At 44.6% G+C, this 18453-nt stretch overlaps 1 protein-coding gene across 2 annotated transcripts in view; it reads right to left on the bottom strand.

Moving 5' to 3' along the window:
- ANAPC4 (anaphase promoting complex subunit 4) overlaps window positions 1–17785 on the bottom strand; it is a 34134-nt gene extending 16349 nt beyond the window's left edge. Inside the window, exons 1-16 of one of the 2 annotated variants that reach the window (XM_045834585.1) lie at window positions 17628–17785; window positions 17390–17528; window positions 14491–14596; window positions 12433–12565; window positions 10642–10716; window positions 10475–10501; window positions 10337–10381; window positions 9594–9678; window positions 8772–8876; window positions 7018–7101; window positions 5792–5878; window positions 5313–5377; window positions 4585–4627; window positions 4392–4468; window positions 2867–2967; window positions 2727–2778 (exon numbers count right to left, since the gene is read on the bottom strand). In XM_045834585.1, coding sequence (XP_045690541.1) covers window positions 2727–2778; window positions 2867–2967; window positions 4392–4468; window positions 4585–4627; window positions 5313–5377; window positions 5792–5878; window positions 7018–7101; window positions 8772–8876; window positions 9594–9678; window positions 10337–10381; window positions 10475–10501; window positions 10642–10716; window positions 12433–12565; window positions 14491–14596; window positions 17390–17518 — 1214 coding nt within the window. In that variant the 5' untranslated portion in view covers window positions 17519–17528; window positions 17628–17785. The remainder of the gene's footprint in view (window positions 1–2726; window positions 2779–2866; window positions 2968–4391; window positions 4469–4584; window positions 4628–5312; window positions 5378–5791; window positions 5879–7017; window positions 7102–8771; window positions 8877–9593; window positions 9679–10336; window positions 10382–10474; window positions 10502–10641; window positions 10717–12432; window positions 12566–14490; window positions 14597–17389; window positions 17529–17627) is intronic. The other variant, XM_045834586.1, reaches the window with a different exon arrangement.
- Window positions 17786–18453: the final 668 nt, after the last annotated feature.

Below are 18453 nucleotides of genomic sequence, written 5' to 3'. Positions count from 1 at the left end.
GCCCTGCACACTCGGGCTCTCAGACTGGCTTCAGACCACCCAGGACCCAGAGACTCCAAGCAACTTCCAGCTGCCTCGTGAATAAATGCGCGTAAACCACGGGGCACCAGGCACTGCGAGGAAGCTTGCAGTGAGAGACCAAGGCAAACTACGTGACCCAGGAAGTGAATGAAGACAACTCAGGGCGCAGCAAAAACTTTTCATTGATGTCCCGGAAGAGACCCAAGGAGGACCCCACTCCCCTGGTCCTTCTGCCTCCCGTTTCCTTTGCCAGCCTCCCATGCAACCCATTCCTCACGCCGGGACGCCCATCACTCAGCTCCAGCTCTCTCCTTCTCCCTAAGCACACTCCCTGCCTCACCCAGGCTCATGGCTGAAATGATCCAATGTGCTGCCAGCTCCCAAATTCACATCTCCAGCCCAGACCCCTCCCTTGAATGCTAGTCTCCTGCCATCAACACGCACTGCACAGCTCCACCAGTGCAGCTAACAGACACTTCCAGCTTAAAGCACTTAACACACTGGCCGGGCGATCAGAACTGATTCCACCCAGGAGTGGCAGACAGGTATCGTTTGCTTCTGGATGTGTCACCTCGAGGGGGACACCCCACCAGTTATGCAGCACGCTGGCCTGGGATGCATAACCTGAATATAATCATGAAAAAAGTATCAGATAACCCAGACGGAGGAGTACAAAATACACACACACATTTACATACACTCCCCAAGTGTTCTCCACTTCAGTGAATGTGGATTCCACTCCTCTCGGTGCTCGGGGCCTCAACTCGTAGCTCCCCACGACTCCGCACACGATCGCCACGCCTCCTTTATCGTGCCTCGAGTCTTGTTCTTTCTGCTCTTAAAATATGCCCAGTTCTGGCCACTTCGGATTCTGACCCCCATTTCTCCCTCCTAGAATCTATTCACAACACTGAATAAATAACAAGAGGGAGCTTCTCAAAATGTAACTCATCCTGTCACTCCACCGCTGGCAACTCCCTAAGAGCCTCTCATTACGCCCAGCGGGAAGGCCAAAGCCCCCACAGCTGCCCATGGGCCCTGCACAGCCTGGCCCGTCCTCCGAGACCCTCCCAGCCCACACGCTGTCGCACTGTTCACGCCGTCGCTCTGCTCGCGTTAGCTGTGGTGCCTCCAGGGCGGGGTGCCTCGAACACGCCAGGCAGGATGCAAACTCAGGGCCTTCACACTCGCTGTCTCTGTAGCCCCCAAATATCAGCAAGGCTCACCCCCCTCTCTCACAACACCACCTTTCCAGTGAGGCCTTCTCTGAGTACCTGTGTAAAACAGCACCCCGATCCCCAGCACGCCCAAGGGCCTTTTCCCTGCTCGGCTTCTCTCTCCACTACCCAGCGCTACCCCACACACCGGGTGTTTTAATTATTCACTTCTTTCCTGTCTGTCTCATCCCATTAGAACCTAAGGTTCACGAAGGCAAGAATTTTGATCAGTCTGCTCACTGCTATATCCTCAGCACCCAGCACAGTGTTTACAACATAGTTAAGTGCTCAGCAAATGTTTTTTGATAAATGATAGTGTTTTATAATTGTCAAGAAAATTTCTCAAAAAACAGAAAAGACGAAAACATGAAAAATAGGAGAGAAAAAAAAATGTTCACTTCTTTGTTTTTCCATAGAAGATGAATCCATGAAGTCTATTATCTGACTAATTAGATTTCTAGAACAAAAATCTAGTAAAAGAACAAAGAGAGGAAGATATCAAAATAATATTAACATAGAATCCAGGTTACAATGGCTGTCTTCTTAGTATCAGCACAATGAATGAAAAGATCCACATCTGAAAGTGCTATTGTGAGGCTCCCAGAATTTAGAGATGAGGAAAAGAATGCCCTACAAAGGAGCAAGCAGTCCGAAGCACCAGACCGTCATTAGCAACAAAGAGCCTGGAATACAGCGGAGCAACGCTCTCAAGGTTTTATGAGAAGACGACATCCCCTCCAAACCCCTGCACCCAGTGGAGCCCACCAGTCCCGTGTGGAGGCAGGAGAAGGGACACAAAGGGACCCGGAAGGTTCACCCTCACGTACGTGCTCTCTGCGTAAGTCATGGAGGGTGCTGTGCAGCAAAAAGGATTAAATGAACCAAGAAACAAAGGAAACCCTGGAAGTTCGGATCTAACCCACGAAAGCGATGAAGACAATGCCCGTGGGGTGGCTGGCAGGAGGGCTGGAATGCAGAGTCCAGGTTGGGGCCGGGGCTTGGGGCCGGGAGGCTGGAGGAGGAGGCATCAGGGATGGAGGGGGTCCGAGGAAGATGACACCACCCTTAAGACAGGGAAAGAACCTAAGAATGTGATACAGACAGTGTGGAAAAAAAAAAAAAAGGAAAGAGTCTGGGAAAAATGAACAAAAACATAGAGAAGAATAATTTCTAAAAATAGATGAGTAAAAGAAGTGTACTAGTCATACAGCTCAGGAATATTACAGAAGAACTAAAAACAGAAACAGTTACGAGAGTTAACATGTTAGGAGGCAGTACTTGAGGTGAGGACAGGGGACAGGAAAAGGCTGCCTTTCGTTACGAAACCACTGTGCTGTTAGCTGGTTTTAATCATGTAGAGGTATAAATTTGACGCAAACTTTACAATTTGTTTTAAGAAAATCTTGACAGACTATTGCCAGATTCTTACTTGTAAGTGAAAAGGGAAATATTCTCAGGTCAGTGATTCCACGTGCCCCAAATACTTACTGAAGAAGTTCGTTTGCCTTGAGGATGAAAGAGCCCACAGCAGTAATAGCATCTAAAAATAAATCAATGAATACCAACAGTCAAGTAAGGAAAGAATGTGTGTTTAATGTACTCTACTGAAAAAAAAATGAAATTACTACCTTCAATCCCTGCAGCATCTAATCCAAGAGGCTCATACTTTTGCTTCCATGAAGCCATTCCTTTCAGCTCACTCAAATGGTACAACAAAGACTCCGAGCCACTATGCAAACAGAGCAGAAGTGAGTCAGCACCATCACCATCAGCAAGGAGGCAGGCGGCTACTACCTTGCCTTTCTAAATTTTCAGAAATAAAAACTGAAAGTAACTTTAATTTTTTCCCATGAGAAATCATTATTTCAAGATTATCCCTAAAAACTGTAGCAGCATCCCTTGGTCATCGACTGCTCAAGAAGAGCACATGACCACGTGATTAAACTTTGTAAGAATCAAATGGCGTTCCAGAGTGGGTCCTGGCACTTCTAAGACCGTCCCCGGCTCATCTTACTCTCCCAAGAGCTACATATGTAACGTTCGACAAACATCTGTGACCTCCGACCTTGGGTCAGGCACTGTGCTGGACACTGGGCGCACCTCGGAGAACAAATCGGAAGGGTCCTCGCGGCACCGACAGTCAAACGGGGAAGCTCGTCACAACACACGGACGCTGCGTCATTCCAGCCGCACAAGTGCCTTGAAGGGAAGGCACGCCATGCGGGGGGAACGGAAGAACCTGACCTAAGCCGGGGATTAGGGAAGGCCTCTCTGAACAAGCGACCCTGGAGCTGAGCACTGAGGAGTGCAGTGGAGAGCAGGGCTGGAGTGCTCCAGAAGGTGGGTGGGATGCACAGCGGCATCAGGGAGAAAAAAACATCAAGTCTGAGGAGGCCACCCGTGTGAGGGAAGCAGAGAGGCAGGTGCGTAAAGGCCACGGGAAGGCCTTGGGACTGAGAAGGCACTGGAAGTTTGTAAGCAGGAGTAACATGATCAGATCCACCGTGGAGAATGCATTTGAGGGGCACAGGTGGACTAGGGGAGCCTGGTCCAAAGGGTGCTGCACGAACCCAAGGGAAAAGTGACAAAGGGCCCGGGGACTCAGCATAAAGGGCTTTGTCAAAAATTTAAGTCAAACAGGGAGCGCGTCCACCAGCCAACCACTTCACCGGGGCAGGTGGGAGGGAAAGAGCAGGAGACCTGGAGATGGGGGAGAAAGTCTTGGCTCTGACACCGTCTAAACTCTGAGCCGGTCATACAACCGTCCTGACCTCAGGTCCTTCTTACGTAAAACGAGGGTCATCCTAACCAGCACCTTTCTTTCCAAGGTATTAAATGCAGAAGGACATAACACACTTTGTAAACTTAAAAATGATACACAAACATACTTAAATTCACTGCTCAAAAAAGGGTACATGCCCCATTCAAAATATACTTCATGAGTGGGTGAGAAAACAAGTTCATAAAGTGGAATTGTAAGATCGAGTCCTTTTATCTTGGGTACTCCAGGACTCTCCTCAAATGCCAGCGCAGTAATTTCAGTGAGAAGAGGCTCCAAAGGAGAACAGCAGACGGTGAAGGGAAGGCTGCAGAAAGAAGACCGGTGCCCAGCACACGTGATGCAATACCAAAAACTGCACATCACCTTCGTACCTCTGCAAGTGGCTTATGACCAGTTTCTGTATGCTGGAGTAGGACGACTCTATAGACTGGCCCAGCTTCTTTAAGCCCTAATCAAGAGAAGGAAATATATTTAATATGCAAGTTAGGGCATTCTACGCTTTTCTAAAAAAAATTAAGACTGTTTGTGGCTTTTGAAACACAGCCTCTTTAACCACACACACACCTTTACTGTTAACTGGTTCATTAAGAGGGTCTGCAGTTCAGCACTACAATGACAAAGAGAGTATTTTTAGTCTTCCCTGGTCAAAATCAGAACGAATCACTTAAAACTTTTACGTGTCAAATTACAAACAAGAGTTTTAAACAAAATAAACAAAAAGAAATAGCCCAGTGGAAATTAAGAGCCTGCGGCGCTCACACAGGAAACGAAGCCCAAACAGACCCGGCGCACATGGGGACGCACCGCAGGCTGGCATGCAGCAGCAAGGGGCGGGCATGGCGCTCAGCAACTGTGCTGGGCAAGGACCTCGGCTTTTAGGGGAAAAGCCAAGTCTTCCACAGCGTATAACCACAGAAATCACATCTGGGACAGGTAAATGGAATGAAAATAAACCAATAAAACACACACACCAGAAGAAAACACAGATCAGTCTTTGACTATCTTAAGATGGGAAAAGGTCTTTTTAAGAATGACACTAAGAATAATACTAAGGTAGGTACTATAAAAGGAAAAGATTTGGCTATATGAAAATTTTTAAAATTTTATACATTTAAAACATATATATGCAAAAAATGACCATGATTACATAAACAAATATATGTGCACACAAAAGTCTAGAAAGATATATATGTTGTTTTGTTTTTGTCCTCGTGCACCAGGATTTACCCATTTTTTTGCACAATGAGTAACTTTGGAAAGACAAATCAAAGCCCCTGGCGCGGGCAGGTTACCTCGCTTTGCCCCACAGCAGCAGGTGCATGAACTCATCTTGCACCGACGTGGTCGTGTTCTTCTCCTGAACACAAAGGAGAAGATTATGTGCATGTTTTAAATTATAAGCATATTCATTCAAAATCACAGAAGCACAACCCCCTTTCTTTTCCTTAAGCTTTCCTCGGATCCACATGCAAACTGATCATGTGCGCATGAGTTACCAGGAAACAGCCGTCAGCTCTCCCAGCACCTGTCCCATCCCCCAACCCATGGCCCCACCTAACAGTCCTGGCCCCACCCACACTGGAGCAACGGGAATGGAGTCCTCTCTCTCTCTCTCTCTCTCTCTCTCTCTCAGAAAACAGCCTGAGGTTAAGCCAAGGCATTTAGAAGAAATCCTGATCTCAGCCTTTTACAAATCAGACTGATGTTTCTCATGTACCTCATAAAGTAAATAAGTTCTTGAATGTGTAGGAAACTTCTTCGGGTACATTACCTGCACAAACTTGGTGAGACGAGAATCCATCTGCATCAGTATTTCTTCCCATGCTTCACACATGCATGTCAGTGACAAATTTATATACTGTTAACAAGAAGAAAGTATTAACATGGTAAAAAGTCTTTAAAGCAATACGCTAACTAAAAAAAAATGTGCTTCCTCCTGTCAATTGTCTTAAAGAAATCCAGAATTTACTTTCAACCACTTTTAACTTAGTTAAACCTGAGGAAAAAAAGACCAATAGCTAACACATGGTAATCACTTATCAAACATCCCTATCAAACATCCCTAAATTAAGTTTTTATCTGATAAAACAGATACGCTCCAGTTTTTTGCATGTATGTTTTACGTACACAAACTGTCACGATGCTGGTTTGGGCAGTCACTCAATTTTCAAACAGGACCATTAAAAAGATTCTGGTCTCCAGAAAGCTTTACCATCAAGTAAATTAGTAACTGCGGTGGACTGAGGGGCGGGGAAAAGGCCACAATTCCATGTAGCTCCTCTATCCAGACACAGAGAGGGTTTCCCCAGTCCTTAGTCTGGGCTGGGCTTGTGCCTTGTGTGACCAGCACAAAGCAGACGAGACACCGTGAGTGCAAGGCCCTGATGGCTTAGTGCGCCTCCACACGCACCCTGGATGTCCCTGCCTCTGCCTCCCCCTTGTGAACAGCCTGGGCTAGCCCGCGGGGCGACGAGGATGTGGGGCCTGGTCAGAGCATCGCAGCTACGGGGCGTGAGATCAGCCAAGTGACTCCCCATGCACGACCAAGCCCTCCGAGATGAGCTGCACCTGGTCCTGACTGGCAGAACCTTCCCTCCGAGCCCAGCCCAAACTGTCCACTGAGACACCAACCTAGGGAATCGGGAGCTAACCTGGGACGGGTTTATTAAGCACAAAAGCTAACTGATAAGACAGCTATTTTCCATAATGCTTTCTTACAAAACTTCTAAAATTCCAAGATATTATTTGTGGGAATATTTTAAAAGATTTAAATTAATTTTTCTTTCTTTTCTTTTTTGGGGCAGGGAAATAGAGATGGGTGGGAGAAGATTATCAATTAAATTTCTTTTTCTTGCTTTAATGGACATTATAAAATTATCAGATTAGACACCTTTGCCACAGAGAGTTAGCTTTACAAAATAAAATTGTCAAGTTTTTTAATTTCTAGAACATTAGAAACATAATAAATATTCACATAAACAAGCTATGAATAAATACCTGTAAAAGAGCTGAAATGTGAGTAAACTTTCTGGCCATCCGAGTTACTTCAGGTAAGAAAGAGTATAACAGATTGGTTTCAAGCTGTAAAATCAAAACAATAAAGTGAGTCACAAGCAGACGCACTTTAGTTTTTAAAAAGTTTTTAATCACAGCTGACATTCAGTATCACATTAGTTGTAGGTGTACAGCACAGTGAACAGACACTATTTATGTAACTCAGAAGGGACTGCCCCGACAAGCCGAGTGCCCACGGACATCACACACGCTGACTACAACGGCACTGCCTGCACCCACCACACTGCACCGCACATCCTCACAACTACTTCTTAATGGCCAATTTGCACTTCTCAGTCCCTGCACCTTTTTCACACTTAGTTCTTTTAAGAGCTGAATCAGTCCCTCCCTGGCACAAACGTGCAGCTATACAACAAACAAATCACGAGGGCTCGTGCACAGCACGGTGGGTACAGTCGGTGATAGTGCGGGCGTTCCGCAGTGTGCAGAGACATCACACAATTACGATGTGCACCTGAAACTAAAGTTACCTGCCAACTACAGCTCAACTGAAAAACTTTTTAAAAATGAATAAAGCAGTCCCTACCAGTACAAGAAGAGTCGAGGTCTAACTCCGTGTCATCGGAAACACTGTATCTGTTCCTTCTACGCATAACAGCGTTGAGACCAACGGAACAAAACCTCGGGACTTTCTATCTGCTGTGCTGGACAGCTCACCCTCCCTAAGTCAGCAATCCCGTCTACACATCTGACATAACTGTAACAATCTGTTTTGTAACACTATTACGAGAAATTTGAAAGATCATCATAAATATACATAAAAATTGCAAAGAAATTATAGGCTACTGATGAATACAATTGAATATTATGTGAATTATAACTCAATAAAGCTGTCATTAAAAATTTCTATTACAAACTTCAAAGAAATAGTGAATCATTTTGTTATAGCACCAAATGCAAATCCTACTTTCACAGAACCTTAAGAGGAAGAGCAAATTTTAACAACTGTTCCTGGGAGTCTTCTGATGCTCTGAATACAAGGCATGCTGGGAGGCTCACACACTTTGCATGCGGCCTCTCTCTTGTCCTACTTCTGTTTGAGAGGCAATGCGTACCTAAGCCAAGCAGCTGGGCTATCTGAGATGAAAATCTGGGGAAGGTTTTCTCAAAAGCAAGGCTATCATCAAAATCCGCTGCCGGCCCTAGCCAGCTTCCTCAGTCTACACCACCGGAAGCAACGAGTCGGTCAGCGAGCAGTGGCTCTGGAGCCAGGCTGCCCAGCATCCCTTCCAATTCTGAGACACCACACAGGCCGCCCAGTCTCTCCGTGTGCCCACTCACTCACCTATAAAACGGGGATGATCCCAGTATCCACCTGTTAGGTTGCTACGAGGATTTAAATGAATTACACTGAACCCCTCAGTACTTGGCAAATATTAGCTTTTACTATTATTAGGAGCAGAGCCCTAAGAAAATAGGGTACAAAGATGAACTGGTACAGCAACCAATTAATAAGGCCCTTAACTCACCCCCAAAACACTGCTTTTGTAAAAACTATACTGGACTCCTGGGAATAAGAATAAAGCATTCATTATAATAAGATTCCACAGGTTAAGATTTAAAAGCCCTAAGTCAATGTTTTGGGTTTTGTTGTAATAACCACTAGGATGATATAGATTTAAAAAAAAACCTTTTAAAAATGCATTTACTCTTTGCTATCAGGTTTCAGTACTCACCTGAAAGTACGAAACTTCGGCAGCACCAGAGGCAGACACTTCTGTGACCACGGATAATGATTTCAAATCACTTGATAAACACAGTGCAAGACAAGTACCAACAATCTGTAAGACAGTCACACCCCCAGTGTGTTTGGTATTACTGCCACACTGCATCCGCTTACAACACAGGACACGAGGGCCACAGAGGGCTACAAAGCAGACGCTCGTTGCCTAGGCCCTGCCACGCACGGGCAGCCCGCCAACGAAGGTGTGCTTCCACCTGGCTGCAAGGACAAGGAAGGGCACGGACACATGGACACACGGATGCACACAGACCCGTATCAAGGGTCCCAAGTCATGGGTGGGAGAACAAACATATTCCACGGTGTCTACAGTATTTTCTACCGTCTAGGGAAAAGTAAGATGATTAAGCTATGGAGGGGAAAAAAGCCATGGAGAAGACAGAGACTTGGCAACCATGGCAACCGTGACAGACTCAGCACTGGGCAGAGGATGGCTTTGGATGACTTTCCTCACACCCCTACCACGAACTGTAGCCCTTACCCGCCACAAGGCGAGAAGGTTAAACTATAATCAGGTGTATCCTATCAACCTTTTTGTTACAAAGGAAAACTCGATCAAGTCTATGAATAGTTCCAGATCTTCACACACATCCTAACACTCACATATCAGCAAGAAAATTATCTCCTTAACATTTAAGAGCAAGTCATTCCAATAACTGAAACTGAGGGGGAAAAAGTGTTTTATTCTTCTTTAATAAGTCAGTTAGTTGCTATATTCTAAGATAAACAATGTAGAAAATATTAAATGAATACTTACCCCTGTGACTCGGGCAATTTTGAACATTCCATAAGCATAAAGTTCAATAAAACCAGAGCTGCCTCCAAGGACGAGAATATTAAGCCTAATTAAAAATAATGCAACAAGCTGAGGACACCAGTGAAGACGGGGTTCTCTAACCCAGAGATAAACCGTTCCGCTCCCCTATAATCTCCCTGCTCAAGCTCCCCTGGGGGCGAGACGGAACATCAAACACACCCACTAACACTCAACACTCCGTCACAGCAGCCTTATTCTATCTTTTCCAAAGAACAACATCTATTTCCTCTAGCCTAAAAAACATCAGTTTACAGTAAAATAAGAATATATTATTTTAACAATTGCATTTATATACTCTCAATAACAAACAATCCTTTTCCCAACTGATACAAAGCACCGTCAGTTTTATCATGGCTCTGAGGATGCTAAGTGTATTAAATGGGCTTAGAGACCTTGAATATTTAAATTTAAATTTTAGAAACTTTTAGTACTTCAATCCTCCTTTACTTCTTATCAAAATAAGCAAAGGTACATTATAATATTAAGCTTGCTACAATCAAAGACCATACAATAAAAATAAGTAAATAATAGATATTAATGTCTGTATATTGTTCAGCAGTATTTGTGAGCAATAAAATATGACAACTAAAGGAACTGCCCTTGAAACTCTGAAAACTGCCTCAAATACCAAATATTAACTTGAATAAATTAGACTTGTTATTTAAGATACATGCAAAATTTACCTGACATCTCCCAAAAGCTTAATAATTTCATCAGAATTTTCTTCACTAAAATATAAAAGCAAATTGGGTTATTTTTCAACTATATACTTCAGATAATAAAATATTATCTTACTGGAAAACAAAAAAGGCATATCTTACCTAAATATTTTTGAGGTGTTGCTATAACTAGAGAAAAACAGATACTGGGGTAAAATGTACTCAACAGAAATATATATTTTTAAAACAAATAAGAAAATTGCCACAGTGTTAAAAGTAAAGAGAAATCTGCAAGATTAATTGCAATGAAATTAAACTCTGACACTTACTTTTTTGGTAAGGTAGGTAGTTTAGGTAAGAGAAGATTTGATTCATCTTCAGCATTGTAAAAGGATGTCAGAACACTGAAAAGAAAAAAATGAGCACTATAAAAACACAAAAGGATTTACCTGTCTTTCCATTTACATAAAATACTACTTTTTAAATGCCCGGTTTTATACATTGATCTTACCAAGTAAACAGATGCCACGCGTATTTTACCATGTAAAACAGTAACAACAACCACAAACAAGAAATAGAAGAGTAGAAAATGTGTAGGAAATTTTTCATTTACAAAAGGGTTTACTGTTGCAAAAAACCCAGCCTGCCCACTTTATGTTTAGTGGAATAGCAGAAAACAATCATCTCAGCATATGAAATATACTTACATGTATTCAGTATTAGATACTGAGAATTTGATTTCTTAACTCTCATCTAAGAATTGTCACTAAACCTGAGTACAAGAGTAATTTTAAAGAATGCTGCAATTATTTTATCATTGAATTATGAGTTCTGTGGCTTACATACATTTGGAGATTTGACAACCCAGCAGGTAAGATGAGACAATGCATTTTGAAATAGTCTAATTTACACCCCTTTCCCCTAAATTCTACCTCCAAATAAGGTTGGAAATAAATGAGAGAGAAGGCAAAAAAGCGGTGACTTGGGAAGCATTTTTTTCCCACTTTAACGCAAACTAGGTGACCCAAGAGACCCTGGAATCTCCACAAAACATTTCTAAACTGTATGTAAAAAGTGTGCTAGAAATATCCTTAGCAGCAAACTAGACAGAAGTTACATAATATACTCTGCTCCTTTAACCTTCTACAAACCCACATGACCATTTGCAACTCTTGATTATTTGATGATGGACTGATTAATCACTGTTTCATGTGCAGTGAATTTCGAACCCCAGGCTACATCCTTGTTATCCAATCCTATACAGCACTGCCCCCCAGGAGAGCTGTCAATTAATATTCAGATTTGACAAATTCACTTGACATTCATTTGAAACTTAATTAGAAAGGAAAAGCTGGTGGAAAGGAAATTATCACATTTACTCAAAAAAGACACTTTTATTTTCAGTATTACCTGAACCACTGATCCTTTAGGCCATCTTCACTGCAAACCTGGTAGGTTACGTGACTACAAAGACTAAGGCAAAATTGTTTTCCTAGAATAGGAAACTACCGGGACCACGGACACAAAAAATAACCTTTGCAGCATCAAAACAGAATCCTCCATTTAGCACTTTTCACACGCTAAGCATATTTACAAAGGCACAAAAAAAATTCAAAGCTTTGGACAAAATACATGGTGAAAAGAAAAACAGAACCTCAACTTGCGAACCAGTAATTTTGATTAATTCCTTGAAAGCATAAACCAATGATACACACTACAAATAACTACAAAGAAAAACCCTGGCCCAGTCAGGGCACATGCCTGGGTTGCAGGCCACAGCCCCCAGCAACCGCACATTGATGTTTCTCTCTCTCTCTCTTTCTCCTTCCCTTCCCTCTCTAAAAATAAATAAATAAAATCTTAAAAAAAAAAAAAAGAAAAAAAGAAAGAAAAACCCTGGCCATTCAGATTATCACTGCTCCATAAAAATGACAGATTTTTTTTCAGAAGAAAAAATAATCTAACAGAGGATAAAAAATCTTTATCTTGATAAACTTAACAAGAGTTAAATGCAATGCACACATGCTCAACATACAGATTCCCTAAAGTACCCATTCTAAAAAAGGGGAGTTTCAAGGGCGTGGCCCTTTGCAAGCAGCAGGGCCCTTGTATTCCTCTACCTGCTCTCCGCAGTCACCTCCATCCAGTGCATGCAGGACACCGGGGCCTCCACAGCGAAGGAGTGCAAGCTCTCGGGCTTCTCCACATCGCACAGAACAATCTTCTTGGTGTCAGCAAGAGCAAAGGCCAAAACTAAAACAAGAACACACCATCAAAATAAATTAGTGTAAATTCGAGAAAAATAAACAGGTATTTCACTTCTTGTTCAGTTTTACTAGTTTAAATACACTGTGATGACAGCAATCATTAAACCTAAAAACCCTTCCATTAAATAGTATTTTAAAACATAAAAGATATCTCTGCACATACCTGCACTGTTATCCAAGCCTACTTTAAAATGTTCAAAGTTGCATGAGTAATCTGCTACTCTCCAGCATACTATACTTAACATCTCACACATCCAAGCCTCGAGACTGGAACCCAGCTGCCAAGCAGGAAACAGAAACCAGGTCTCCACAGACTAACAATAACCAGTATACTAACCAGTATATCACCCAGACTTAATGGTCCCATGAATATGCTTAAAAGGGCAAGAAGCAATTCCATCTGCTTGGTTCTTAGGAAGTTTTTTATTCCTCTCTTTTCTTTCTAGCCCCTAATGGAAAAGAAGGCCACCACTGTGAATAAATATCAAGTACAGCTTCTCTGCCTCAGTCATGACCATCTTTTAACAGATCAGATTAAGAATTTCTAAGTAGTGGGCTACACATTTCACTGTGTACTAACAGACACAGCTCCACAAGGTGTGAGGTAACCCAAGCCTCCTCCTCCTCAGAACAATTTAAAATAGCAGTCTTGGAAAAAAACCCAATATCTACCAAAATCCTTTTTAGTGTCTAAAACACAAGGCATTTTTAACGATAAAAATATCATCGACTTAAATACATTTCAACACACTGACTTTCATGATTTATTTTTGAGATCCTGATATTTTTGGATGAATGCTGCAAGATATCAAGATGTTACTTACAAAAGTTCTCTAATTGTACATGTACATTTTAGAAAAACATAAAAGATGACACAGGAGATGAGTTGAATGAGTACAGATAAAATTAGTTATCTGTACATGTTAGGTTTTCAGGGCATTTTTATGTACTTACATTTATCTAGGAAAAAATTAAGCAATGAACAGTAGATAACATTTTACAAGAAGAACTTAGTTTCTTAAAGCGTCAGTGATATAGATGAACTTTAAGCTATGGTTTACAGTGTTTTACTGTACTGGTTGTGTGTGCACAACAGTTCAAATAACACTGTCAACTATAAAAGCAACATATGGACCAGGAGAGTTCAGTCATCAGGGCCATAACCTGCTACAACATAACAAGCTACAAAATAAAGGACGCCAGCAGAAAAACTGTACAGAAATGGAAGAAATGAGGTCAGAGCTGACAGTCCTTTGGGTGAGGCAAGCATATGCGCAGAGGGCATATTTATGAGCCACACTTTTTTTTTTTAAGAGAGAGAGGGGAAGGGAGGGAGATGGAGAGGGAGAGAAACATGGATGTGAGAGAGAAACGTCAACTGGCTGCCTTCTGCAGGCGCCCTGACTGGGGGCCGAACCTACCACCCAGGCATGTGCCCTGACCGGGAATGAAACCTGTGACCTTTCAGTTCGCAGGATGACGCCCAGCCGACCGAGCCACACTGGCTGGGGCCCTAAGTCACACATTTAATGCCAAGGTACATTTTTGGGATAAAAGAGTCACGTTGGCACTGAACTGACTAGGGAGCGGCAGGTGAAGTTCGGGTCAAGTTGTGCAGGACAAGACAGCGAAAGGAACAAAACCAAAGTATTCTGTGCGTCCCACCCGATTTCATTTTAGAGTTATCTTCGCCAAGAAGTCAGATTTTATTTTGGAGATACATCTCTTTGCCCAGAAATAGCAGAGATAGCAGAGTTACTCAGAGTTCTATGAAAATGCTTTAAAGCATTCTAAAAAACAAAATTCCCAAACTGGTATTTAAAATTCAAGTATATAATGAGAACAATAAATTCTGGAAATAAGCTTTCTCTAAAGAACACTCTTTGTGAATAAATAACAAAAAATCATTACGTTTGCCATCTGGTCTCCAAGCCAGACAGGTCACTTCCTTTCCTGTATTTTCATTCGGTGGGAAACTCCAAACTCGATGGAAACTTGCAAGTCGATGAAGTAAAACCTAGGACAAAAGAGATACAATGGCAGGAAACACAAATCCGTTTCCAAAAACAAAGTAAACCTGGATCCCCACTGTGAGAAATTTTTAAACCGCCTCAAGTATAATACTCAGCTATCAGAAGAAATTAGAAGACAACAGTGTCTGCATGAACTGCATGAAGGTATTTTCAAAATAAGTGAAACAGGTCTAACTTAACCGTGTATCCTATACATTTTCCTATGTTTTACGTCAACAGAAAACTTACGTTTCAGAAAGGGATAAGGCTGTCCAAACACACCGACCAAAAAAAAGGGAGAACACGAACCGCACGAGAAAGGCATGGGCGACGGAACTACGTAACAGCAAACCTGGGATCAGACAATGTGGGTCTAGCTTCAGCCGCGTCACTTAACTGGCCTTGGGCCTTGGACAAGTCATTTAGCCATTCTAAACTTCTACTTCCACTCGAGTCAATTCCTGCTTTGGGGGGTCAAGAGGATGTCCCAGGGTTTCTTATACTTCAAAAATAAAGACTGTCCCTGTCCCATCCTCTATGCAAACAAACCACCATTGAGAATAAGGAAGAAAAGGAGGAACTGTTCCTAGACCCCCGCCACACCTTCTTAGCACCCCACACGCACAGCCCCAGCACTCCCTGCCTTACACCATGGCGCCCTTCACTCCTAGTTCCCTCAGTCCCACGGGGCAGCCAGGACTCCCAAGGACTCGTTCATCCCCCAGACTCCACGCTCTTTCCTGAGCCCATCCTCGCCATTCCTTACGTCTGGAACCCTTCCTCTGCGCCCTCTAGAATTCATGGTCAGGTATCATAAAGATCCCCCACATCTCCTTTCTCTTCTCTGAAATGCACTTCTCACCCGAGGACACTGCTTCCCTGCAGGATTCTCAGGCGGTGGCCACTTGGCACCTCACGTCCCCTGTACTATTGCTGGGCTAGGAGATGAGGTAGGTTTTGTCGTCGATGTTCGAGGCCATTTCTGGATGATTTTTCTTCTCCCCTCTAAAATCCTCTAACTTTGAATCTTATGCAACCAGACCACGTTGCCCGCTATCCCTCTTTATCTGCAGTCATCTAAAGACCCTGAGGCCACTCCCCTCTTTCCCGGAAGGTGCAGACTCCTGCCTGGCTCACGCGTGCTTTCCAATGCTACTCATCATCATTCTTAGTGACCTCAAGGGCTTTCTCAGTTCTCCTCTACCTGTGCTCCAATGGTCACATCTTCTCCCTAACCTCAGTCATTCCCAGGGGCACACCCCTGACCTTGTCATTTCCAACAACTACAAATGCTGCCACAATCTCAGTTTCAAACCTGCACTTTCCATCACGGCCTCTATCTTTCCAGCTTATCTCTACCTAAATGCAACTTCGATTCTTCAGCCTCACCAAGACATACAATCCGTTGATTCTACCACCTAGTCATTGCCCCTCACCCCACACATGCCCTCCCTTCCCTACTTACTCATTAGAACCCAAGGTTCATCATTACAATCACTCCTCTTGCATATACGTCAACTCTCTTGTGTCTCTCTGGCTTTGTCATACTTGCAAAACAACCCTGGTTAAACCCAACCATGTCTGCACCCACATAGTCAAAAAGAACAGCAGAGACATGCAACCACGCTCACTGCTTTCCCTCAATCTGCAAGACCATTAATCTCGTGTGGCTTTTAATAATGACCAGTAAGTTCCCCTAGCCTACTTGCCTTGTCAGCTTTTCCATACTCCTCAGACGTCCAATGTTTTCTCCTCCATCCGCACTCCTGACAGTGCCCTTCCTTCTCACCGAGACAATGGGCGAAACAAGTGCCCACTATTATTACATCGACCCATCTGATAGCACTCACACCCCTAAAATCTCCCTTCCCCCCTACTTCTGAGGTTGTACTATCTGCAGTCCTCTCCAGAGCAATGACAAAGTTCCCAAGCACCCTGGCTAGGAGGGAGACTAGCTTTCACGGAGGTCCTTGAGAAAGCAGACATCAGTACCCTGGCAATGAGGGCGGCCCAGGCAACACAGCAAAACAGGCTGAGGCTGCTAAGTTTTCCTTACCACCCAGTTTCCAAGCTGGCCAGGTAGCTATTAGGAAATCTGCAAAAAGCCAAAGGTGGAAATGTGCACAGCTGAAGGTTTCCTTACAAAATGGCTGCCAGGTAGTAAGCCCCCCCCCAACCCCCACCCCCGCAAAAAGTTTGCTACAATCAGGATGAAGCTCAATAATATATTACAAACTAAAAATGCTCACTGTCAACGCGCAGGCACATCCCATCAGGAATCCAGTGAAACATCACTCCCTGGTTTTAAAGGCATTTATCATGGGTGATGGCATCCAACACAAAATACGCAACGTGGACAACATGATACAGATGCTTGAACACATCCTCTGTGGTAGGTACACGCATGAATATTTGCAGCCGAAGTCTGACAATAACTCATCTTTCTCCTGCTACTAAACTGCAAGCAAACTTCGGGCAGAGTCTGTGGACCTACTACTACATCTAGTTCAGGACTGACCCATGATGAACTTCTAAGAAGCCCACTTAACAAATAAATGACTAAAAGAGATGGGAATGCAGGATTGTGTGGTTGTGTGAAAACTTATTTTCGCCATAAAATACGTAAAACGGGCATATAAATTATCTTTCCCATATGTGGTCCTTTATACTTCCACGTGAAGTTCAGAGCCGGCAGGGGAGGGAGGAGCGCGGTAGACAGGTGGCCCGCCCGGTCCGCAGAAGGGGAAACTGAGGCTGGGGCAGTCTGTAAGTCGCTCGGCGGCGATCCGCTCACTCACCTCGCCCGCGGTGTTGGCCAAAGCAATGAGATCCCGCTTGGGTGACCAGACGAAGAAAATGATCTCCTGCGGCAGCTGCTTCTCTCCCACCACCCGGAAGGACGGGAAACAGGTCGGAAAACGCAACATGGGAGCGACTCTGCAACGACAGCTCAGTCGCAGGGGGGCGGCAGGAGACCCCGCGCCCGCGCCGCCCCCTCCTGAGGCCCACGCCGGAGAGCCCGGCCCGCGGCGGTACCTGCCGGGAGCCCTCGGCTGCCAAGGCGGCCCGGGCGGCCACTGCCTCTCCCCGCCGCTGCGCGCCCGGGCCTCCGCTCGGCCCCGCCGCCGCGCGCTCAGGGCACTTCCGGCGCCCGGACGTCCTCGCGAGAGGAAGAGGGCGGTGTGGGCGCGGGACGGGGCGCGGGGGGCGCGCGGGGCGCGCGGGGCGCTCCGCGAGCCGCGGACCCGGAGAACGGCGCGCGCGCGCGCGAGCGCACGGGCGCTGGGAGCCCCGGGGATGCGGGGTGGGGGTGGGATCCGGAGGCGGGGCGCCTCGGCTGGGGCGCGTTGCTGGGTTTCGGGTAAGGGCTGTATACACACACGAGTGTGTGCGCCTGTAGGTCTAGTCCTTTTTTTGAGGGAATGCCTTGTTCTTGGTGAATAGACAGTCACAGGTTTAGCGTTGAGGCCTTAAGGTCGAAGGGAGATGAAAAGGAACGCAAACTTGAGGTCCTGATCAGCTGAAGCCTCCTGCGACAGTTTCTGAACAGGCGTCCTCAGTCCTTGTTGCTCAATAGCATCACCTGGAGACGGTTTTACCCCCTCCCCGGCCCAAGCAGTACCCCAGAGCATTAAAAGAGAATACGGGATGGTATTCAGTATTTATTAAAACTAAGTGTTTCCGATTTGCAGCCAAGGTGGAAGGTGCCTCCTCTAAAACCTCCAACATGGGCAAGTATCTTGATTCCTTATCCCATTTAAGCCTCACAAATTACTCTTAGCAGTAGCTCCACCATAATAAGCGAGGGCTGTGAGCTCATCTGGGATTTATCCCATGGCTGTTGGAGCATCTACTATGTGCA

Source organism: Phyllostomus hastatus, unplaced genomic scaffold (genome assembly GCF_019186645.2).
Source record: "Phyllostomus hastatus isolate PE091 unplaced genomic scaffold, TTU_PhHast_1.1 phas_contig_196, whole genome shotgun sequence".
Taxonomy (NCBI): domain Eukaryota; kingdom Metazoa; phylum Chordata; class Mammalia; order Chiroptera; family Phyllostomidae; genus Phyllostomus; species Phyllostomus hastatus.
The sequence above is the reverse complement of the archived record's forward strand: the minus strand, read 5'-3'. Positions and strand labels throughout refer to the sequence as shown.